Source organism: Protopterus annectens, chromosome 2.part1 (genome assembly GCF_019279795.1).
Source record: "Protopterus annectens isolate FY-2018-M chromosome 2.part1, PAN1.0, whole genome shotgun sequence".
In the NCBI taxonomy this organism is placed as follows: Eukaryota; Metazoa; Chordata; order Ceratodontiformes; family Protopteridae; genus Protopterus; species Protopterus annectens.
Window position 1 is genome coordinate 616,597,922 of NC_056729.1, and position 25,071 is coordinate 616,622,992.

The 25,071-nt window shown below is 41.7% G+C and overlaps 1 protein-coding gene across 2 annotated transcripts in view; it reads right to left on the reverse strand.

Moving 5' to 3' along the window:
• The window catches only part of LOC122794164 (avidin-related protein 4/5-like), a 262,421-nt gene that overhangs the window by 109,445 nt on the left and 127,905 nt on the right, over positions 1-25,071 (reverse strand). For both annotated transcript variants that reach the window (XM_044062368.1, XM_044062367.1), the window contains exon 2: positions 5,799-5,893. In XM_044062368.1, coding sequence (XP_043918303.1) covers positions 5,799-5,893 — 95 coding nt within the window. The remainder of the gene's footprint in view (positions 1-5,798; positions 5,894-25,071) is intronic.

Genomic DNA, 25,071 nt, shown 5'->3' on the forward strand with positions numbered 1-25,071 from the left:
TATATATATGTGTCCATATCAGTTGATCGAGTTTTCAGAAACTCGAAATTCTTATGGTTAAGACCATAGGATCGAGTTTTTGAAAAGCTGAAGCTTTTAACTGGAGATCGCGGTGCAGTGTGCAGATCTGGAAATGTACCCTTTTCCTCACTGTAGTGTGATCTTTGAGTTGGTATATATAATTTGCAGGGAGTGTGGAGGCACAGGGGGGCTTGCCCCAGCAAAATGTAAAAAAAGGTAGATTTTTTTTTTTTTATGTTTGAATTTTTGGAAGCTCGATCATATGGTCTCAATCATATGTATTTCGAGTTTCTGAAACCTCGATCATCTGACATAATATATATATATATTTTTTTTTTGGAATAGTTCCAGCTGAAATAAGAGCTACTAATAGAAACAGTAATATTATTCACTAAGTACAGAAGCTGCAACTCTTTTTTAGCAGCGAAAACGCTACTGGATTTTAATAAAGCTGCGTTCAACTTACCATTGGACTTGGAGTTTTGGTGCTATTTCTGACTGCCTCGCCTCCTGCTTTTGTTTTTGGTTGTTTTGCTTCACTTCAACAGTTTCTCTTGTGGACATAATATATATCATATATCCATATCACCTAAACAGCTATGCACATGGAAATTTTTTATTATCTATTTACTTGTTTGCTCTTTTGTAAACAAGGTAACAATAAATATCAGATTTGCAATGCAAAAAAAAGCCATTTCAAGAAATATATGCAAACAGCTGACATTCACATGCCCCCCCCCTTTTTTTGTGATGGCTGTTTACTTTGCAAAGAAAATGTGAGAACCTCTTATAGGATTTTAAACAGTGCATGACTCAGAGAGATCAATGTACCTGTATCTATCTTGCTCAGAATGCAAAGAGAAATGGGGCAACATTCGGGAATTAGTTCTACAAAACAGCTGTAATCCAGCATTGCAGGACACACATTATTATTCATAGGTTCATAGGTAGGCACTAGGCTATCGGCCCTAGGGCCTATACAAGCCCAGCCAAAAAGGTACCCTGGCTTTTAACACCCAAGAAAACTATTTTCCTGTGCCACTGTCGAGCAGAGCCACAGAAGTGATCCCCGGGGTGAATTTCCTATTTCACATCCAATCATCAAGATTTTTTTTGAAGAGTGCTAATGAAGAGCTTTGTTTGATATAGATAGGTAGTTTGTTCCAGAGTATGTGAAGTCTCTGGGACAGGAATCTATCCCTCCGGCATGTTCTGTTTATTGTGGTGACAAGGTCTAGGTCCCTAGAGCGTGTAGCTCGGAGGGATTAGATTTCTTTAAGTGGAGTATGTCCAACAGCTCTGGGTTTGACATAGCTTTGTATGTTAGGCAGAGATCACCTCTGAATAGGCGATTTGCGACGGAGTAAAGCTGGAGTTTTTTGAGACGGTCTGCGTAGGTTATCTGTTTGAGGCCGGTAATCCTTTGTGAGGTATTTCTGCGGCCTTTCCAGTTGTTGTAGATGTCTTGTGAGGTACATACCAAAAGGGGCGTTGTACTCTATAATGGGTCTAATGAGTGATGAGTAGAAGGGAACAATGACCTCTTTTTTTTCTGGATGAGGTGTGCCACATAGAAGGATTTCCGGACTACTGTGGCGATGTGATTATCAAAGGAGAGACTACTGTCCACATGTGTTCCAAGGTCTCTTATCACACTTTCGGTGTTAAGTATACTACCGCCTATGTTGTAGTTCATGGGTACAGAGTTTTTACCAAAGGAGATGACAATGCACTTTTTGGCATTGAGCCTGAGGCCATAGCTTTGACACCAGGCATCTGTCTCAGTGAGGCCCTTTTGTAGGATGTCCACATCGTTAGGAGTTTCGATTATGGCTTCTAGTTTGCAGTCATCTGCAAACTTCATTAGCCAAAGACCTTCTGTGTTAGCCTGTACTTCAGAGACGTAGATACCAAACAGGAGAGGACCCAAGACTGAACCCTGTGGTACTCCACTTGTCACTGGTCTGAAGTTGGATTTGGAGTCCGCTACTTTCACAGTGTGGGTTCTGTCAGTGAGCCAGTTGGCAATCCATCTTGTGACATAGGGATTTATACCTAGTTTAGTGAGTTTATCTATAATTCCAGAGTGGGGGATGGTGTTGAAAGCCTTGGCAAGATCTAGATAGGCTGTGTGAACCACCTTACCTTTGTCTACTGCTTTGGTGACTGCTTCAAAGAAGTCTATCAGGTTTAGGAGACATGATCTGCCTTTTACAAACCCGAACTGGGTGGGGTCGAGAGTTTGGATATTACCAATGTCTTTGTTTATAAGTTGCATGATGATACATTCCATGGCCCTGCAGACCAGGCTCGCCAGGCTAATGGGGCAGTAGTTCTCGGGGTCCGTGGTGGTTCCCCCCTTGTGGAGTGGGATAACTGTCGCTGTGCGCCATTCAGCGGGCACAAAGCCTGAGGTGAGGCTATGATTGAGCATGGTACTTAGGTGTAGTGCCAGTTCGTTCTGTAGTTCTTGTAGAACGCAGCCTGGGATGTTGTCTGGTCCCATGGATGCTGTGTTCTTGGCTTTAGAGAGTGTGGTTTTTACCTGTGCAGCCACGATTACAGGAACTTTGCATTCTTCCAGTATAGAGATGGGCTCTTTAGGGGGTGAGAGGGGGGTAAAGTTAGCACTGAAACTATCTGCCAGGATGTTGGCAATATCAGTTGGGTCTGTATATTTAGTGTCATTGTGCTGTAACTCAGAGCAGATCTGAGTGTTGCCACTGAGATTCTTGACATAGCTATAGAATGCTTTGTGGTTGTCTTTAGCATCAGTGGTGATTTTGTTTTCATAACTAGCTTTGCAGGATTTTATCAGGGATTGCAGCTTCTTACTAAGGCTGACCAGAGAGCTCCTCCAGTCATGGGATTTTACTCTCTTTTGCAACAGTTTCTTCCTTCTGTTGTACAGTTTGTTTATGGAAGGGGACCACCAGGTTGGCTTCCTTTTTTTGAAGGATAGTGTCTTGGTTCTGTTTGGGATAGCACGATCCATGCACTCGTGTAAGTGCTTATAAAGTGCAATTGTGTAGGATTCAGTAGTCGTAACTGTATTGTCCATCTGCATGGGTGTCATGAAGTTCACCACGTCTGTCTTAAGAAGCATGAAGTTGGCTTTGGAGAAAATTTTTACCGTGGTTTCCTTAACGGGGGGGGGGGGGTGGGGGCAGGATGTGGATATCTAGGGTAATTAGCTTATGGTCGGATCGGACCAATGAGGCATTGATTTCAGGTGTGGTAATGACTAGATCTTGGATATTGCTGCCCCTGGTGAGGGCGTGGATAAGTTGATCCAGGGCACTGGAGTTTATGAATTCCAGAAAGTGTTGAGCGAAGGAGTTGGTACATGAGTAGTTTTCCCAGTTAATGGTGGGGTAGTTGAAATCGCCCATTATTAGGGTGTTTGGTTGAACCCTAATATTTTCCAGTACATCAAGAAAAGAGGAGTGGGAATCCTGGGGCATGGTGGGGGATCTGTAGCAAGCTACAATTTGGATTGCAGTTTTGCCCAGAGTTAGTTGCACTTGGATAATCTCGGCTGCATTATGCTGAGCAACTAGCCTGGAGGTGTGGATATCCTTAAGGAATATGGACACACCTCCACCTTTGGTGTTCCGGTCCAGGTTACATGGCCAAAAAGTGTGGTATGAGTTATAGCCTGGTAGTGTAGGGGTGCTCTCTGGAGCCTTGAACCAGGTCTCAGTCACTGCACAGATATCGATGTTCTCCATTTTAAGGAGTGCCTCGAGGGAGTGCATTTTGAGATTTAGACTTCTAGCATTAAGTAGCATAACCATCAGTTTTTGCTTGCCTGTTCCTGTTACGGTGGTGAATTTGCCATTTGAACCTTACCTCAAAAAGGCACTATAGGGGCGGCAAGAACCTTAGCCAGTATCTGGAATCCCAGGGGTGATAGGTGCAGGCCATCTCTGGCAAAACATCTTGGTCTGTCGGCCATGTCATCCCAGGCAGACAGATACTGGATCCCTTTAGAATGACACCAGAAGCTTAGCCAATTGTTGAAGTCAATCATTTTGTCCTTCTACTGCGGTATCATTCTGGGTGATGGCAGAATGCTACTCAGGGCTAGGGTCATACCTGCCTGGGCTACTCAGGGTTAGGGTCATACCTGCCTGGGCTACAAGATCGGAGAGCTCTTCCATGTCTCTTTTCATGTAGTCCAGGGAGGTACATCTCAGGTCGTTCACACAAACATGGACAATGACAGAGTTATATTTGTACTTGTTGTGGAGTGACCTGAGTGCGTGGGTTATGTGGCAGATCCTGGCACCCGACAGGCAGCTGACAGTAACCTTCTCCTTGTTTAGCCTGGTGAGTGGGACATCAGTGTGCCTGACTATAGAGTAACCTATGACTAGTGTGTTGTGTACGTTATTTTGCCTTATTGGCTGTGGTTGAATGGCACACTGAGTCTACGGGCTATGTGTCATTTGGATTGTGTTGGGGGGTGGAGGTTGCTTGCATTTCTGCTTTGGAGGTCTCTGTTGCTTGAGCAGATTATTATTGAGAGCCTCCGTGAATGTTTTTGTATTTCTATGTGTGGATTTTGGTGGTATAGATTTAGTGAGACTATGTGATGAGTGTGGTGTGGTGCAAGTGTTTACCTTCTCCTTTTGACTGTCAAGTTCAGTCTAGGTTGGAGAGAGCTTTGCCTCCAGTTTGGCTAGATAAGTGCATCTCTCACAGGTTGTAGTGTTGGGTGGTAGGAGGAGAGTGTTGTCTGTGTACATGAGGCAATTTCTACATTGCCGCAAGATGCCCAGATTCATCAGATAGACAGGAGAGAACACTGGGAGCTGACCCTTGGACATGCCTGAATAAAAAAAACTATTTTCCTCTAGATAAATGAGGAAAGTGAGTACAAGAGCTGTTTTTTCTCTAAGCAAGAGATGAAAGTAAGTACCAAAAATGTTTTCCTCTAGGTAACGAGGAAGGTTGAGTGCTGTAGTAATTAGTAGGTTATTTAGTGCTTACAATAAGTTCTGAACAAGTGCTGATCACGAATAAGCAAATTCACGTGCTAAAACTAAGAATCTATATCTGGACTAAACTAGTTACAGGGAAGGGGGGAAACAAGTGCAAATGCTGGCTTTTAAAATCAGAAAGTTGAGAGAGATGGAAAAACTGCCCAAACGGCCAATAACTACAATTTCTGGGCCAGAACCACTCCTTATAGGTTACCTAGTGCTTACCACTCCCACTGATAAGCTAGAAGGCTTCCCTCCAACACAGAAAGCTTGGGGGGCTCAGAAGTTTACATACAGTCCTGGATACAGCAAATCTGAATCTGGACTACACTAGTTACAGGAAAGGTAGAAAACAGGCTTAGATTTTTTTTATACAGAAAAGTAGCTAAAACAGCAGTAAAAACAAATCAAATGCATTGCAAGCTAGCACACTTGAGTATGTAGCAATGTTAGACCAAACAGTTTAAAAAAATGCAATTAAATTAAAAATGACTAAAAACAAGTGCAGAAGGAGTCTATTAGATAGAATGAGGTAAAGAGATGGGACTGGGGGGGGGTGTCCTGGATCAAATCTACAGTGGGGGCAGGCAACTGCAAAAGCCTCCAAATTTAAACAAGACAAGAATAGGGAGGGTGGTTAGAGGAAAAACAACACCTTCAGCAGAGATCTGAAAAACTATACAGTGAAGCAAAAATAACAGTGCACAACTCTGAAGTCAGCCAGCAATAACGATACTAGAAGACAGTGCTTCTTTCACTGTATTTTTATTTTAGCGGTTATGTTATTACCATGTTTGGTGCAATGTTGTCTCCTGTGGTAGAAGTGCTCACTTTAATGTGGTCTTTTCCGTTTTCTTCTTGTCCACAGAATGTTTCCTTTGGAACTGGAATAAACAATATCATGGATATGGATATTAAAATACTGCAGTTTAATATGCAAACTGTACAATGTAATCTCTTAAAAAGACATTCTGTACACTTGCAAAATCATTTTAGAAAATATTCTTTGCATATAAATATCACATTACGAATACAATACAAAGTCTGATTTAAACAACAGTGGACAACCCAAGCAAGAAAATATGCTTATCCCCAGCATTTTCAGGAAAAATGATGTCACAGTCTTGAGATCTTCACAAAATTTGATTAAATTATTAGCATTTGCACAATCAGTAACAGCATGATTTCTACTGCTACAGCTGCTGACAAGTTCAGAACCACTGTCTATTCAGCTACAGTCAGACTCATTGCTAGACAAATCATGTTTTCACAATGAACAGCACCAGTGGATATTAAATTCTAAGTGTTAAACAAGGCAGAAGGAAGTTTAAAATCACAAAATGCAGAAAGACAGAAAAAAATGGTATGTTTCAAACACCTTTTTGTCTAGCCATACACTATTGCAGTATTGAAAAGATAAACTAGAAATGGTAGAGGAGTGTGGAGTACTTGTATTGTGTTTGCATTTTTACGTTCAGTTTTGTGTGACAGTTAACGTGGGTACTGGTAGACTGCATTTCACCATCACTAGTTGGCCAGACTGTCTGGTGCTTATTGTCATGAACTAGGAGAAACACAGAACACACAAGAAGATGAAGCAGTTGATGAAGAAACTGAGAGTGTGGAGTATCTCACTTTGGCTTGCATTTGTAGCTGGCAACTCCCTCTCTCCCCTTTTTTATATAGATTTCTTTGATTTTGTCTAGAAATTTCATTCTGCGTGAAACAAGAACTACATAAGAAAACAATAAGTATTTGGTGATATAAAATGGAAATTAAATGATTTAAAGGAGAACTGTGCTTCATTCCCTGTATGTGTGAAATGCAAGGAATTCAGGGGCTATAAAAACATAGACAAAGCCAAAAATAATGAGGGAACAAAGGCCCAAATTCAGGGACAGATTTTTAGATATTGCTCTTATAAACTTAAAAAGTTGCTAAAATAACAGCTTTTGCTTAGCATCTATTTTCCGAAGGAAAGGGTTTGAAAATTCAAATGCCAGTCATTATTCAATGACTTCAGTCCTCAATGATTTGCCAGAAAATTACAAATTTTATGAGGGACAGACCAAAAATATGACACAAAAATCTGGAGATTATGTGAAATTTTGGACATTTGAGAGGTATGGTTGAAGGTGTATTTTGAAAACATTTTCAAAAAAAGGCAGCTGCATTAATGCATTCCATCAATAAAATGATCTAACCATTGAACATTGTCTAGTTTTAGCAAAAGAAACAATGCACAGCATATAGACCAAATTAGTGGATCACAGTTTTTCAAAGACCAACGCTGAGAGACATGGGACTTATTAAGGAGGGCTACTGCACATAGGTAATGAAGAGGAACACTTATGAGTCATATACACCCAGTATCCTGTACTGGCAATGCAGGCATTGGATTTCATCCATGCATATGAGGTGGTGTGTGGTTCGGAAAGCACCAGAGTCAACACTATACCTCACTTCAATTACAGTAGTACTGCCCTGAAATATGGGATACTGCCCAAACAGTATACCTTGATCTCAGTCATAGTTTGCCAGTACTGACATGTATTTACTAAACAGTAGCAATGCCACCATAACATGCTATAAATACTTATATGCAGTCATTCATATACTTACAATTGCACATAGTGTCAGGACTTGTGTTGAGTAATACTCCATAGTGATCATACAGTTACAGTACCATGTGACAGCTTATACAGACGTCAAATCAAACCAGAAGTAGATAAAAGTCAGGCAGCAACTGAATGTGCCAGAAAAACAAAAGAAAGAATATAAGATGAAGGATCACATAAGAGCAAGAAATGTAGAAAATGCATAAATATAGTTGCAAGTGCAGAAAACTCTTGGAACAACCTCATGTTGATCAGGATGGAACACAGGAATGGTTAAGGACAGGTGAATTTAAACCAAAATACAAAAGGTTAATACTGCCGGTCCAAGATAGTGGACTACATACATGTTGGTTTACAAAATCCATTGAAAATATGGGAGAAACAGACAAATGTAGGTTTTGTAAAACAGAACTGGAAATAGTGACATCTTGTTGCTCGTTGTGATATACTAATGGCAGAAGGACTGTTTGTATACTGAAAGGCATAAATAATGTGGCAAGACTGTGGAACTGGGGATTGTGCAAACATTATAATATTGAAGTAGCTGAAAAACATTGGAAACATGAGCCACAAAGCCTTATAGAAAATGAAGTTTATATCACATTAGATCACCCATTAACAACAATTCAAAAAACAGATGCAAGAAAAACAGATACAGAAGACAAAAGTAGCATTGATTATTGAAATTGTTATATCCAGATACCCAGTGACTACAGTATCATACATACAGGGAGACACAAAGTCATAATATAGCAGGATTTGCAGGCAGAAACGAGGGGAATGTGGAAGAAGGATATCCAGACAGTTCCAATAGTACTAGGAGCAATGGGTTTATAAAAAAAGAATTTACAATCGTACTTAGATATGTTACCAATACATGTAACTCTGTATGAATTGCAGAAGGACTCAATTATGGGCACATTACAGGTGCTAAGAAAAGTATTTCTGGCAAACAAAGATTGAAACAATACTAATGTCATGAACTTTAATCCTACTTTGACTTAGGAATGGGGTCTATTCCTGTCATGATACTAGAAACCCAAAAGACTTGGAGAAATTAAAAAAAATAATAATAAATAAAAAAACAGATGGCGATGTTGTGCCAAAGATGAAAAAGTTCCATCCAAGATGATGAACTGGGCAATTTCCTTTGTATGCTTATCCAGGCACTGATGTGTGCAGCATAATCCAGAGTAGGGAATATATTCAAACGAATATTCATCCATATGACTACAGAATGAGTCATGTAAATAAGCCTCTCATGTTGTTTTGTCGTGCCCTTAACCCATTAAGCTGTTTACTTAACAGATTAGGTCTTGGCTAAAACATGGCTCCCAGAAAACAAACTTGCATAAAGATTTCTCATCTACTTTTTTGTGGATGACTTAAAACTGTATAGTTCATCAGATAAGGAGTTGAAAGCACAACTGAAAGCAGTTATAACTTTCTCAGATTATATACGATTGACATTTGGTCTTGATAAAAGTGAAAAAGCAACATTTGAAGTAGTACTGAGAAAATATCAGTCTAGGACAGGAATGTGATATTTAGGAACTTGAGCAGGAAGGAGTGTACAAATATTTGGAAATTGATGAAGGATCAGCAATAAAACATGATCAAATTAAAATGTGTAAAGAATACTTCAGAAGACTAAAACTAATACTGAAAACAGCCATGACATTTATGAATAAAGTCCAAGCTATAAACCAATTTGCTCTTCCTGTTTTAACTTATAGGTTTGGTGTTACTGATTGGCCCCAAAAGGTATTGGATAATTTGGACAGAAAAACAAGAAAAATGTTTCATGCTTAGGCCAAGCCGTGCAAGTTCCTTGGATACCTGCATGGTGGAGTATGTTAGTAAGTAGGTAGCTAAGGGTTATGTAGGGGGGTATTAGTTGGGGATTAATTTACTTACTGTCAACCTCTGTCCATCACAGACATGGGGGCCAGACTGGAAGTGAATTTGTTATTTCAAGGTTTCATTTGAATAGGGTCAGGGATGAACTCTGCTTCATGTAGATGGGGAGCTTATTCTATACAGCAGAAATCCTTTGGGACACACATCAGTCTCTCCAGCATGTTCTGTTCATGTTGCAAAGTTCACGTTCTTGGATCTAGTGTTTCTGGTGCTGTTAGTTTTGAGATTGTGCAAAACATCCATCAGAGCTGGATCTGAGGATGCCTTATATGCCAGGCTAAGATCACCTCTCAGTAACCTGTAGCAGACTAAGCACAGAGATAGGGCCCAAAGGAGATCTGTGCAGAACAAGTTATTCACACCATGGATTGTCCTGGTGCAGAACCTTTGATGGCATTCCAACTGTTGCAAGGGCCTGTTTAGGTACATGCCAAAGGGGGCATTGTACTTTATGATGGGTTTAATAAGGGCTGATGAGAGTGGTACTTTAACTTCCTTGGTCCTGGATAACATACCCTTGCTTATGAGATGGGTGGCATAGAATGATTTTCTTGCTGTCTTGGCTATGTGTTGGCTGAAGGCCAGATTACTGTTTACATATGTATATGTTCCCAGATCCTTAACTATCGGGTCAACTCTTAGGGGTGTTTTTATAGATGGATTAATTAACTTGGTTGGACAGTCTCTCAAAGGCACTATAGTTCATTTCTTTGTCTTGAGTTTTAATCTGTGGCTTTGGCACCAGTCATTTGTTTGTGTTAGACCCTCTTGTAGGATCTTGGTGTCATGGGAGAATGTATGATAACTCCCAATTTACAGTCATCTATGAACTTGGTAAACCAGAGGCCTTTGACATTACCCTAGACCTCCGAGAAGTAGATTCCAAACAGTAGCAGGCCCAACACTGAACCTTGGGGTACTCCGCTGGTCATCAGTCTCCTGGTATAGGATGTCTCAACAGTCCTGACTTCTTTGGTCCTATCTGTGAGCCAGCCAAAAATCCAGTGAGTTAGTAGAGATTTGTGTTTAGTTCCGAGAGTTAGTCAACAGTACCTGACTGGAGTATTGTATCAGATGCCTTCATCAGATCAAGATAGGTGGTATGCACAATTTTCCACTCATACGACCCTCTCAAAGAAGTCTACCAGGCTGAGTAGGCAAGACCTTCTCTTAAAAAGCTAAACTGGGAGGAGTTCATTGTCTGTAGGTTGTCAATGTCCTTGTCGATAATTTCCATGATGATTTGTTCCACGACTTTGCATATTAGACCTGCCAAACTGATGGGTCTGTAGTTCTCAGGGTCGAGTGATGATCCACTCCTTATGAACAGGGATGACCATTGTGGCCATCCATTCACCTGGCAGCTGACTTTCTGCTGAGGCTGTAGTTGAAGAGTGCCTCGAATGGTCCTGCTAGGTCATGTTTTAAACTATTTAGGAGGCAACCAATGATATTGTCGGGGCCTACTGTAGCAGTGTTTTTGGCCATGGAAAGTGCCACCAGACATGCCCCCTGTTGATTGTTGGAGGGATATGTTAGAAGGGATTTCACAGGGGGTAGCTGGGGGTGAAGTTAGAGTTACATTTTATCAGCCAGTAGACTTGCTCTCTATTTCACCCTGGTCAGTGAAGGATGTGCCATTTCCCACCTGTTCCATACACTACTGAGTGTAACCTTTAAGGTTCCTGATGTAGCTGAAGAAGGCCTTGTGGTTGTTCTTAACCTGGGAGTCTACCCTGACTTCATAACTGGCCTTGTTTGATTTTATTATCGAATCTGAGAGCTTGTCTGTATTAGAAATGTTCTTTCTAATTTCGGCTATGACTTTTTTTTCTTTTTGTTGTATAGCCCATTAAGGTAAGGATTCCACCAGTGTGGTTTGTTTTGGTGTTAGATTTGGGCTGATTTCTGGTAGGTTCAGCAGCCTCAATGCAGCATTTACATGTTTGTACAGGGTTTCTGTGACTAATTCTGCAAAGGTAGCGATGTTCTCAGGGTTCAGGGAGCTGTGAATTTTGACAAACTGTCATTTAATAGGATGTTGTGTGCTTTAGAACAGTTCTTAACTGCATGGGTTTAGCAGGGTTTTCCAGGTTGATTTTTATTTTCAGGTAGGCAGCTTTGCCTCACCAGTAAGTACGTGAGATGGGGGGGAAGGTTGATGCCATGTTCTCCCATGTTGGTGAGTACTAGGCCAGTATGTTTGATTCTCTGTTTGGAGTGTGCATTATCTGGTCTAGGGCATTTGTGCTGATGAATTTCAGGAAACATTGTGCCTGTGAGTTAGAGGCAGTGTACAGTGGGATAGTATTTGGTTGGATGGTGAGCACCTCTCTTAGGTCTAGGTTAGAGTTGTGAGTTTTGTGGGTCATACAAGACAGCCTGTGGCTGGCCAGAACTCAGTAATGAACCTTGTCTATGGAGACTTGGAGGTGAATGAACTCCAAGACATCATCCTATTTAACCAACTTAGAGTTGCATGGTTGCATCAGGAAGGGAATCCGGCGTAAAATTTTGCCAAATCATACATGCGGACAACAGTACAAATATAAATACCGGATCGGTCGAGGCCCAGGTTAACAACGACCACCACCAGTACTGTTGGCCAACAGGGTGCTGGCTGAAGGAGGAGGAGAAGAAGGCGAAGGCATGCCCAAAGGCAGTAAAGGCTAGGACTGTGGTAGTGAGGATCGGAACTTTGAATGTTGGCAGTATGACTAGTATAGGGAGAGAGCTAGCTGATATGATGGACAGAAGGAAGGTTGGTATATTGTGTGTGCAAGAGACCAGATGGAAGGGGAGCAAGACTAGGTGTATCGGAGGTGGATTCAAATTGTTTTATCACGTTGTGGATGGGAGGAGAAATGGCATAGGGGTTATCCTGAAGGAACAGTTTGCTAAGAGTGTTTTGGTGGTGAAAAGAGTGTCGGATAGAGTGATGTTTATGAAGCTGGAAACTGATGGTGTAATGATGAATGTTGTTAGAGCATATGCTCCACAAGTTGGGTGTGCGATGGATGAGAAAGAAAAATTTTGGAGTGATTTGGATGAAGAGGTGATGACTGTACCCAAGGGTGAGAGAGTGGTGATTGGAGCAGATTTCAATGGGCATGTTGGTGAAGGGAACAGAGGGGATGAGGAAGTGATGGGTAGGTATGGTGTTAAGCAAAGGAATGCAGAAGGTCAGATGGTAGTGGATTTTGCGAAAAGGATGGACATGGCTGTGGTGAATACGTATTTTAACAAGAGGGAGGAGCATAGGGTGACATACAAGAGTGGAGGAAGATGCACACAGGTGGATTATATCTTATGTAGAAGGGCCAGTCTGTAGGAGATTGGAGACTGTAAAGTGTTGACTGGGGAAAGTGTAGTTAGGCAGCACAGGATGGTGATTTGTAGGATGATATTGGTGATCAAGAAGAGGAGGAGGAGTGTGAGGGCAGCACCAAGGATCAAATGGTGGAAATTGAAAAAGGGTAATTGTGAGGTGGAGTTCAGGAAAGAGTTAAGACAGGCACTGTGTGGCAGTGAAGAGTTACTGAATAACTGGTTAACTACAGCAGAGCTAGTAAGGGAGATGGCTAAAAAGGTGCTTGGTGTGACATCTGGAAAGAGGAAGGAGGACAAGGAGACCTGGTGGTGGAATGAGGAAGTACAGGAGAGTATACAGAGAACGAGGTTGGCGAAGAAGTGGGATTGTCAGAGAGATGAAATAAGTAGACAAGAGTATAAGGAGATGAGGTGCATGTCAAACAGAGAGGTGGCGAAGGCCAAGGATAAGGCGTATGAAAAGTTGCATGAAAGGTTGGACACTAAGGAGGGAGAAAAGGACCTGTACCGATTGGCTAGACAGAGGGACTGAGCTAGTAAAGATGTGCAGCAGGTAAGGGTGATAAAGGATAATGAGGGAAACATACTCACAAGCGAGGAGGGTGTGTTGAGCAGATGGAAAGAGTACTTTAAGGGGCTGATGAATGAAGAGAATGAGAGGGAGAGAAGGTTGGATGATGTGTGGATAGTGAATCATGAAGTGCAGTGGATTAGCAAGGAGGAAGTAAGGATAGTTATGAAGAGGATGAAAAATGGAAAGGCTGTTGGTCCAGATGACATACCTGTGGAAGCATGGAGGTGTTTAGGTGAAATGGCAGTGGGGTTTTTAACTAGATTGTTTAATGAAATCTTGGAAAGTGAGAGGATGCCTGAGGAATGGAGAAAAAGTGTTTTGGTACAGATTTTAACAATAAGGGTGATGTGCAGAGCCGTAGTAACTACAGAGGGATTAAATTGATCAGTCACAGCATGAAGTTATGGGAAACAGTAGTGGAAGCTAGGTTAAGAAGGGAAGTGATGATTAGTGATCAGAAGTATGGTTTCATGCCAGGAAAGAGCACTACAGATGCAATGTTTGTTCTGAGAGTGTTGATGGACAAGTACAGAGAAGGTCAGAAGGAGGTGCATTGTGTCTTTGTGGACTTAGAGAAAGCATATGACAGGGTGCCTAGAGAGGAGTTGTGGTATTGTATGAAGAAGTCGGGAGTGTCAGAGAAGTATGTAAGAGTGGTACAGGATATGTACGAGGGTAGTGTGACAGCAGTGAGGTCTGCGGTGGGAGTGACGGATGCGTTTAAGGTGGAGATGGGATTACATCAAGGATCAGCTCTGAGCCCTTTCTTATTTGCAGTGGTGATGGACAGGTTGACAGACGAGATCAGACAGGAGTCCCCGTGGTCTATGATGTTTGCAGATGACATTGTGATCTGTAGTGAGAGTAGGGAACAGGTGGAGGAGACCCTGGAGAGGTGGAGATATGCTCTAGAGAGAAGAGGAATGAAGGTCAGCAGGACTAAGACAGAATATATATATGTGTGTGTGAATGAGAGGAGGACAGAGGAATGGTGAGGATGCAGGGAGTAGAGGTGGCGAAGGTGGATGAGTTTAAATACTTCGGATCAACAGTTCAGAGTAATGGTGAGTGTGGAAGAGAGGTGAAGAAGAGAGTACAAGCAGGATGGAGTGTGTAGAGAAGAGTGTCAGGAGTGATTTATGACAGATGAGTACCAGTAAGAGTGAAAGGGAAGGTCTACAAGAGGGTAGTGAGACCAGCTATGTTATATGGGTTGGAGACAGTGGCAGTGACAACAAGGCAGGAGTCAGAGCTGGATGTGGCAGAGTTAAACATGTTAAGATTTGCACTGGGTGTGACAAGGGTGGACAGGATTAGGAATAAGTATATTAAAGGGGCAGCCCAGGTTGGAACATTTGGAGACAAAGCCAGAGAGGCAAGATTACATTGGTTTAGACATGTGCTGAGGAGGGATGCAGAGTATATTAGGAAAAAGATGCTAAGGATGAAGCTGCCAGGTAACAGGAAAAGAAGAAGGCCTAAGATAAAGTTTATGGATGTGGTGAGAGAGGACATGCAGGTGGTTGGTGTGACAGAGCAAGATGCAGAGGACAGGAAGAAATGGAAACAGATAATCCACTGTGGCAACCCCTAACGGGAGCAGCCAAAAGAAGAAGAGTTGCATTTGGTGCTAACATAGAGCAAGACACCGCTACCTTTAACCCCTGTCTGTGCTGCTATTGGTGTAATTGTGTGAAAGGCACTGTAGCCTTGCACTGCCATTGTATTCTCTGCAACTTCCAACCAAGTCTTAGTAACAGCACAGATGCCTACATCCTCCAGAGTGAGGACAGCTTGTAGGGTGTGGAGTTTCTTGTTTAGGTTCCTAGTATTGAGTAGTAACCCCTTAATGTTGCTCTGAGCATTTTTTTTGCTATGTTGGTAGTTTTGTCATTTTTTACATTGCCTAAAAAAGGATCTAAAGGGGTAGATAAAGTTTTAGCCAATATCTGAAAACCCAGGAGGGCTAGGAGGATACCACCCTTGACAAAGCAACGTGGTCTGTTAACCATGTACTCCCATGCTGATAGATATTGGATTCTCCTGGAGTGACACCAGAAATTAAGCAAATTATTAAAATCAGTCATTTTCTGCTCATACTGTGGCATCATCCTTGGTGAAGGTACAGTGCCTCTCAATGCAAGGCATGTACCTGTATGTGAGACTCTAGTGCATGGTGCAGTGACTCTAGTGGATGCAAGATATTGCGTATCTAAGCTCCAAATAGGTAACTAACCATTATCTTCTCCCTGTCCGACCTGGTGAGAAAGGCATCTGTGTGTCATACAATGGAATCCTCTATGACAAGAGTACTAGATAAGTTTATAAGTTCAAAGACAACATTTTAGGCTGACTGGCCGTCAAGAAATGCTGAATCCTCCAAATGTGGTACGTAGGCCATTCTACCAGCCGATATATCCAAAATTTTCTTAAAAATTTCCAAGCTCTTAGATTGTTTAACATTAAATGGGGTCTCATTCCATAGTTTTGTAATTCTAACAGAAATAAACTGAAATCTTATATCAGAATTGCCATTTTCATATACACTGCATATTATTATTTTTATGCATTTTAACACAGGTATTAATCTTTAAATTGAACATGATGGGTGGGAGGGGTGGCATAATGGTTAAGGTGATTACCTTATAAACATAAGGTGCAGGGTTTGATTCTCACACGGGGTAATCAGCTAGGCTTAAAATGGTCCACAAGGGCAGTTAGCCTAGTACTAACCTATGAGCCTATAATCAAAACAGTTTGGAGGCACATGTAGGCACACAGTGCAGGCTGGAGAAGTTGTTTGACCGCAACTGAGCTACAAAATATAAGTATCTTTTGATTATTTTTACAGATTACTGGTTTTAGAATTTAATATATATAAAGCACTTTGTCTATGCAGACTCTTCACAAATCCTTATCTGTTTAAAAAAACTTTCATTTGAATCTGTAGTGCTTGCTGTCTTAGGCTATTGTATAAACTGAAACATTTACTCTGTGTAATTATCTCTTGGCTAGTGGGGGCTGGTTCTTTTGTGTTCTTGTAAAAAAAAAAAGTTGTTGTTCTGGTCTTGCCCTAACTTGGTAGGATCTTTTGCACACAGTGCAGGCTGGAGAAGTTGTTTGACCACAACTGAGCTACAAAATATAAGTATCTTTTGATTATTTTTACAGATTACTGGTTTTATAATTTAATATATATAAAGCACTTTGTCTATTCAGAATCTTCACAAATCCTTATCTGTTTAAAAAAACTTTCATTTGAATCTGTAGTGCTTGCTGTCTTAGGCTATTGTATAAACTGAAACATTTACTCTGTGTAATTATCTCTTGGCTAGTGGGGGCTGGTTCTTTTGTGTTCTTGTAAAAAAAAAGTTGTTGTTCTGGTCTTGCCCTAACTTGGTAGGATATTTTGCACACAGTGCAGGCTGGAGAAGTTGTTTGACCGCAACTGAGCTACAAAATATAAGTATCTTTTGATTATTTTTACAGATTACTGGTTTTATAATTTAATATATATAAAGCACTTTGTCTATTCAGAATCTTCACAAATCCTTATCTCTTTAAAAACTTTCATTTGAATCTGTAGTGCTTGCTGTCTTAGGCTATTGTATAAACTGAAACATTTACTCTGTGTAATTATCTCTTGGCTAGTGGGGGCTGGTTCTTTTGTGTTCTTGTAAAAAAAAAGTTGTTGTTCTGGTCTTGCCCTAACTTGGTAGGATCTTTTGCACACAGTGCAGGCTGGAGAAGTTGTTTGACCGCAACTGAGCTACAAAATATAGTTATCTTTTGATTATTTTTACAGATTACTGTTTTTATAATTTAATATATATAAAGCACTTTGTCTATTCAGAATCTTCACAAATCCTTATCTGTTTAAAAACTTTCATTTGACTCTGTAGTGCTTTTATTTTGTCTCACCCTCCCTCCCTGTTGGTGTCTTGCTCTTATACTTGGTGGCTTTGCAGTTGCCCGCCCCTACTGTGACACACCTCCCAGTCTAGTGTCATTAGCTCATTCCTCTTAATACAGAGAGAACATTTGATAAGGCCTTCTTTTCCTCCTTTTTCCCTTTTCAAAAAGTAAAACAAAACTTTTTTTTCTTTTTCGCCTGAACCTTCTTGTGTTCTGACTGTCCTTCTCAAACATATTGGAAATATACAGTATATTTTAGAGCATTTGTTATAACTGTATTTGCTATAACTGATTTAAGTATTTTTTTTCTGGCTTTTTGAATATTTATTGCTTAGCGACTGCATCTTAGCCTGTTTATACAGCTCTGCATTCTATTTAAACTGTTTTTGTGTTGATTAACTGTTTTGCACTCTTAAAAAGTTATTTGTTGCTTAATTTTACCTGTAGGCTAACACACTCAAGTGTGCTAGCCGCTTAAAAGCATTTATAGCATTTACTGTCTACATCTCTTGTTTTCCCACCTTACTGAACTAGAGTAGTCCAGTTTCAGAGTTGCTGATCCCTGGGCTTTGTTTTTAGTTCCTGTTACTGATCCATTGCCTTATTAGGAAGGAGGGAAGTTTCTTTGCTTACCAGTGGGAGTGGGAAGCACTGAGCAGCCTTTTTGTCCGAATTGGTGAAGTTTCAGCCAGAAACTAGTAGTCTATTGGTCGTTTTGGGCCAATTCCTAGCTCCTTTCAGCCCCCTGCTATAAAACACGCTAAACACGTGTTTTCCAGCTTGTACCAACTCAGCACAGATCCTCGTGGTGGCCTGCAGAGTGATCCAAGCAGCAGAGAGCTAAAAGAGTGACTTTCTACCAGATATAAGTATTTTTTGTGGCTTTCCCACCATTATTAAGCTAGCGACTGCATTTCGCCTGTTTTACTGCTACTTTAAGTGATTTCTGCATTTTACACTGTTTATTGCACTTTAAGTTACTAATTGTTGCAAATTGTTTCTGTAGGCTACACACTAAAGTGCGCTAGCCGATTTACAGCATTTATAGCATTTACTGTCTGTTTTTTTCCTTATCTCTGTAATAAAACAAAAAAATCTCTTGTTTTCCCGCCTTACTGAACTAGAGTAGTCCAGTTTCAGAGTTGCTGATCCCTGGGCTTTGTTTTTTAGTTCCTATTACTGATCCATTGCCTTATTGGGAAGGAGGGAAGTTTCTTTGCTTGCCAGTGGGAGTGGGAGGCACTGAGCGGCCTTTTTGTCCGATTTGGTGAGGTTTCAGCCGGAAACTGGTGGTCCGTTGGTCGTTTTGGGCCGGTTCCTAGCTCCTTTCAGCCCCCTGCTATAAAACACGCTAAACTGTACTGCTGATCTAACCAGCATATCCTACAACTGAAAAGTTCATCTCTACTTGATTCCCAAGTAGACTATTCTCTATCTGTAAAGCCTAGCACTTACTCCTACAGTACTTGCACCTTGATAAAGCACTCTTATTATAGATAGTACCCCACCAGCCTAAAACCCACTTCCCCCGGAGTCCTTTGAAAGTCTCTTTATCTACTACTTCTAGTATGTCGAGGGATCAGTTACTAGTGTCCTCTCCAGCTCAACTGGTGAACCTGGGAATATTGAGGCAATGTTACAATTGCCTCATGTACACAGACAATCCTCTCCTTCTCCCACAAAACACAAATACATGCGAGAGATGCAACTATACGGCCAAACTGGAGGCTGAGCTCTCTCAACATAGGACTGGCAAGACCAGACAGGAGGAGAAGGTAACCACACACAATACATACCCAGTCACACATGGCACCATCACAACTTCAAATCATACACATACTCACACAAAGACATACTCGGAGGCTCTGATCAAAAATTTACCAAAACAGCAGAGGCCACCAAAGCAGACACCCAAACAACTACCACCTCACGACCCAACACATGCAACACATAGACCACACAGTCAGAGTGTCAAACAGTCACAGCCCTTAAGGCCAAACAAAATGCCAGACACACTTGTCATTGGTGATTCCATAGTCAGACACACTGACGTCCCGCTCACCAGACTGAGTAAGGAGAAGGTCACAGTAAGCTGCCTGTCGGGCGCTAGAATCCGCCACATAACGCAAGCACTCAGGTCTCTCAACAGCAGGTACAAGTACGACTCAGTCATTGTCCACGCTGGTGTCAACGACCTGAGACGTACCTCCTTGGACTACATGAAAAGGGACATCGAGGAGCTCTCTGATTATGTAGCCCAGGCAGGTATGACCCTGACCTTGAGCAGTATCCTACCTTCACCTAGAATGATGCCACAATACAGTGATAAGATGATCAGCTTTAATAATTGGCTTAAATTCTGGTGTCATTCAAAGGGGATCCAATGTCTGTCTGCCTGGGATGACATGCTGGACAAGCCACGCTGCTTCAAGGGACGGCTTGCACCTGTCACCCTGGGCTTCCGGATATTGGCAAAGGCTCTTGCCACCCCATAGTGCCTTTTTAGGCAAGGCTCAAATTCTAAACCTACCACCCTAGAACACCAAAAGGAAAAAAACTAAGGGTAATGTTGCTCAATGCCAGAAGTCTCAATCTCAAGATGCACGCACTCGAGGCCCTTCTCAATATGGAGAACATCGATGTCTGTGCTGTGACAGAAACCTGGTTCAAGGCTCCTGAGAGCACCCCAGCACTAACAGGTTTCACCTCATATCATGCGTTCGGCCCCAAAATCCGGACAACACCAAGAAAGGAGGGGTGTCCATATTCATAAAGGACACCCACACCTCAAGGTTGGTGGCAACGCACGATGCATCGGAGACCATCCAGGTGCAATTAACCATAGGCAAGACTGCTCTGCAATTTGTAGCATGTTACAGGCCACCCTCTCAAACTCAGGAAACTCACATGGCCTTCCTGAAAACATTGGAGGGGATAAATGTATCTCCAAACACCATCATACTAGGTGACTTCAACTATCCTAATATAGACTGGGAACACTACTCTAGCCCGAACACTCTAACCCAAAGATTCCTGGAGTTCATAAACTCAAATGCCATGGAACAACTAGTCACCATCCCCACAAGAGGAGAAAACATACTTGATCTCATCATCACGAACATGGGATCAAAATGTTCAACACCGGAAGTATACCCCTCACTGGTGAGATCAGATCATAAACTAATCTCGCAGGAGGTCCGCATCCCGCCCCACCTGAAACAAAAAGACCACAGTGAAAAACTTCTCAAAAGCCGATTTCACACTTCTAAAAACTAGTGTGGTCTCCTTTAAGGCCCCTGAGCCAGTGGTAAACATTACTCAAACCGCTGAATCACTTACAAATGCCTTCTACCAGCACCTACAGGACTGCATGGATCAGGCAATCCCAAACAAAACTAAGACTCTCTGTACCAAAGGCAAGCGTCCAGTCTGGTGGACCCCAGCCATAAACAAGCTCTACAACAAAGGAGGAAGCTACTACAAGATAGAGCAAAATCCTTGAAAGGTAAGACACCTTTGATCATTATAAGTAAAAAACTAAGAGCTCTCATAAAATCATCCAAGGCAAATTTTGAGAGAAAAATCGCCAAGGACTCTAAAGACAATCATAAGGCCTTCTTTAGCTATGTTAGAAACCTAGGAGGAAACTCCCAGATATGCTCAGAATTATTTCAAAATGATGTGAAAATTACTGAACCTACACACATTGCTAACATACTGGCTGACAGGTTCAGTGCAAACCCCCTCCCCCCAAAAGGAGAGATATCTATTCCAGAGGATTGTAGCCCCCCAAACATCTCCAACGCCCAGGTGAGAACTGCCCTCACTAAGGCAAAAAACACAGCATCTATGGGACCGGATGGTGTCCCCGGCTGTGTGCTTCATGAACTCAACGAGGAATTAAACCCACAGTTAGGACAGCTGTTTAATCTTAGCCTCACCTCAGGATATGTACCCAAGGAGTGGCGCACGGCGACTGTGGTCCCACTTCATAAGGGCGGTGCCTCCACAGACCCTGGAAATTACCGCCCCATTAGCTTGACAAGCCTTATCTGCAAAGCCATGGAGAGGATCATAATGGAACTCATAAATAAAGACATAGGGAACTTGCAGACTTTGGATCCAACCCAGTTTGGCTTTGTCAAAGGCAGATCCTGCCTCTTAAACTTGGTTGACTTTTTCGAGACAGTCACCAAGGCCATTGATGAGGGAAAGACAGTCCATACAGCCTACCTCGACCTGGCAAAGGCCTTCGTCACAATACCCCACTCAGGTATCATCGAAAAACTCATCAGCTTGAATGTAAACCCATACATCACAAGATGGGTTGCAAACTGGCTAAGTGACAGAACCCACAGGGTCAGAGTTGCTGGAGCCATGTCAGACTCAAAGCCTGTCACAAGTGGTGTCCCACAGGGCTCAGTCCTGGGTCCACTCTTGTTCGGCATCTACTTTTCTGAAGTACAAGCAAACACAGGAGGGTTATGGCTGACAAAGTTTGCAGATGACTGCAAACTGGGTGCCATAGTCGAAAACACATCTGACACAGATATCCTCCAGAAAGGCCTCACAGAAACGGATAACTGGTGCCAGAGCCATGGCCTGAAGTTAAACGCCAAAAAATGCATAGTCATACCCTTCGGGAAAAACAAGGTTACCCCTAGCTACCATATAGGTGGCAATCCACTGAGCACAGAAAAAGTCATCAGGGATCTGGGGACCCAAGTTGACAGTAGCCTTTCGTTTGACACTCATGTTGCTAAAGTAGTTAGGAAAACCTTCTATATCGCCCACCTGATCATGAAGGGATTCACATCTAGATCAAGGGAGGTCATCGTCCCCTTTACTCATCACTCATTAGACCTATGATTGAGTACAATGCCCGTTCGGAATGTATCTGACCAGACACCTGATGCAGCTTGAAAGGCCCCAAAAGTTCCTCACCAAAAGGATAAAGGGTCTCAAAAATATGTCTTATGCTGCCCGACTGAAAGAACTCCAGCTCTATTCAGTCTCATACCGCTTGCTCAGAGGTGACCTGTGCCTGACATATAAGGCCATGTCAAACCCAGATTTGATGAATATGCTTCACCTCACAAAATCTAGATCCCTCAGAACCACAAGGGGGAGACTTAAACCTTGACACGGTTATAAATAGAACGTGCTGGAGGGACAGATTCATCACCCAGAGACTCCCTATGCTGTGGAACAAAATCCCGGTACATGTGAGGCAGAGCACCTCGCTGGCCTTGTTCAAGAGGAATCTTGACCAATGGATGGGAGATCGCAGATATACCCCAGGGATTACTTCAGTGTCACTGCTTGACAGAGGCACAGAAAAATGATAGGCATAGTTTTTTATTCAAACTAAAGGGGTGGCGAAAGCCACATAACTATGGGCTAGGCTTATAAATGCCCTTGGGCAGATAGCCTAGTATGAACCTATGAACCTATGAACCTATGAATTTGCAGAACCAGAACATAAAAAATGTGTATGCTAAGATTAATTTAGCCTGAATATACCTGTAAAAGACACTTCTTCTTTCGGCTTTTTCCTGGTTAGGGGTCGCCACAGCGGATCACCTGTTCGTTCATGATGTTTCACATTGTGGTCCATATCCCATGTTCTACTGATTACTATTATATTTCCAGCTTGTGGCTTCTAGACAGTAGTACAGCTAGGGTGGAGCGAGACAGGCAACTGCCCCAGGTGCAAAGTGTTCAGGGGCATGTTTAGCTGATAAAGATCTCACTTTAATGCAATACTGCTTTTAAAACCTGGTATTGCATTTGTGGTCAAACCTGAGTGCTGCAACGCTCTATATGTAGTCCAAACTGTACAACTGCTTGCTACACTGTAGCAAGCAGTTTGTTACAGTTTAAAACTTAAAAAAATATGTTTCCTTATTTTTATAACTAAAACCTGAGCACTGTAGTGCTTTGTGCTGGCATGGTATAAACTGTATCAACTGTTTGCTGAAGTTTAAAATAAGATTTTTTTTTAATTAAAATAGGAGTACCATAGTGCTCCATGCAGGCATGGTATAAACTGTAGCAAGCAGTTTGCTACAGTTTAAAAGAAGATTTTTTTTTAAAATAAATAAAACACTAGCACCTTAGCAGTCTGTGCAGGCATGTATAAACTGTAGCAACTATTTGCTACATTTGTAACAATCAGTTTACTTCAGTTTAAAAGAAGAAATTATTTTACTTTTAAATGTGCTGGGGGGTGAGGGCAGGGCAGATAAATGGGACCTGAATGGGTGGTGCAGGATGGAAGCTAATCGCCAAAGTCAGCTTAATACAATAAACCAGTAAAGTACCTTTTTTTGATCATCACTTGAAGATCTGAGGAGTGGGGGAGGTATTTCATGGTAACAGCACAAGGTGCTGGTTAAGCTAGCTATGCTTATGCTTCTAGAGACAGTACAATGTTTATATACAAGCTATAGTGATCCTCTGTGCACCCTTCTGAAGTTTGTGAGGAAAGTCAAAGAAATAATGACCACACTGTCCCCAGCCAAACACATGATATAGTGACCTCTGAGGTTTGAGAAGAATGTAAAGAAATAATGGCATCACCCCAGCCCCCCCAACAAGTATACAGACCTGTGTACTCCAATGAGTACAGCAGGTTTTAGGCCAAGTCCATCACTAGTCCATATTAAAATCCACTTATATAGCCTTGGTGTTTGAAGGTTCCCAGCTTCCTTAGTGTTTGGAGGTTCCCAGCTTCCAAAATTTCTGAAGGCCTGGATATTTTGTGTTTATCCCTTTTTTTTTGAGAGACGATCGTTAAACTGAGCAAATGATAACACGGTCAGTTAATTTTCATTCAGCAGACAACCCACACCATGCAGTTACAGCCAGTTCTATTTACAGTTCACACTTCTGATCATGATAAAAGAAGATGACCATATAAAATATTTCATCTTTATTTCAAACAAACAGTTGCCACACATTATAATATTGCACATTGTTTCAAATAATTACATTAGTTCCGTGAAAACAAAATAATAAGCAAACAGCAGCAGGCACATTTTTTTCTTTAGTGGGTGGAGCAAGAATGAAAAGGCAGTAGTTTTATTTTCATTTCAGGCAGACGGGAGATATTGTGTAAACTTCAACGCATATCTCTGTGTCTGTAAACACATTAAAAAAATATGAAATGAAAATGTGTCCCTATCCAAAGCAGACTGCATAGCCCCCTAGGCAGTTGCCTAGTTCACTTATACCTAAGGCTGGCCCTGCCTCTGGGCCAAATAAATTGCTTTCATTACTTCCCACATCAGATTGTTTGCTATTTGTCTTTCTCAGAATGTCTTCACTATCTTAGAAACTTCTTTTTTTTTTCTTTTCCTGATATATTTTATATCCCCCAATTATTTAATTTTCTTGCTTGCCATGGACTTCCAGGATTCAGTTACCTATTTGACCAGCACAGGTTGTTGGCCTGGCATCTCCCTTATTATTATTAGATGGATATGTTCTATCTGTAAGCCTAAGAACCTAAAGTGATTCTCTGTTTGAAGATTATATTCCCATGTTACTTTTTCCTAAAAGATTATATTGCCACCAATCAGCAGGTGCTCCAAGTACCTTAACGTTTTATTCCTTCTAGACCATACCACTGTTACCTTTTTTCATTGTCTGTCACTCTGTATTAATTCTATTCAATTATGTTTTATTAGGGTGTTTTATGCCA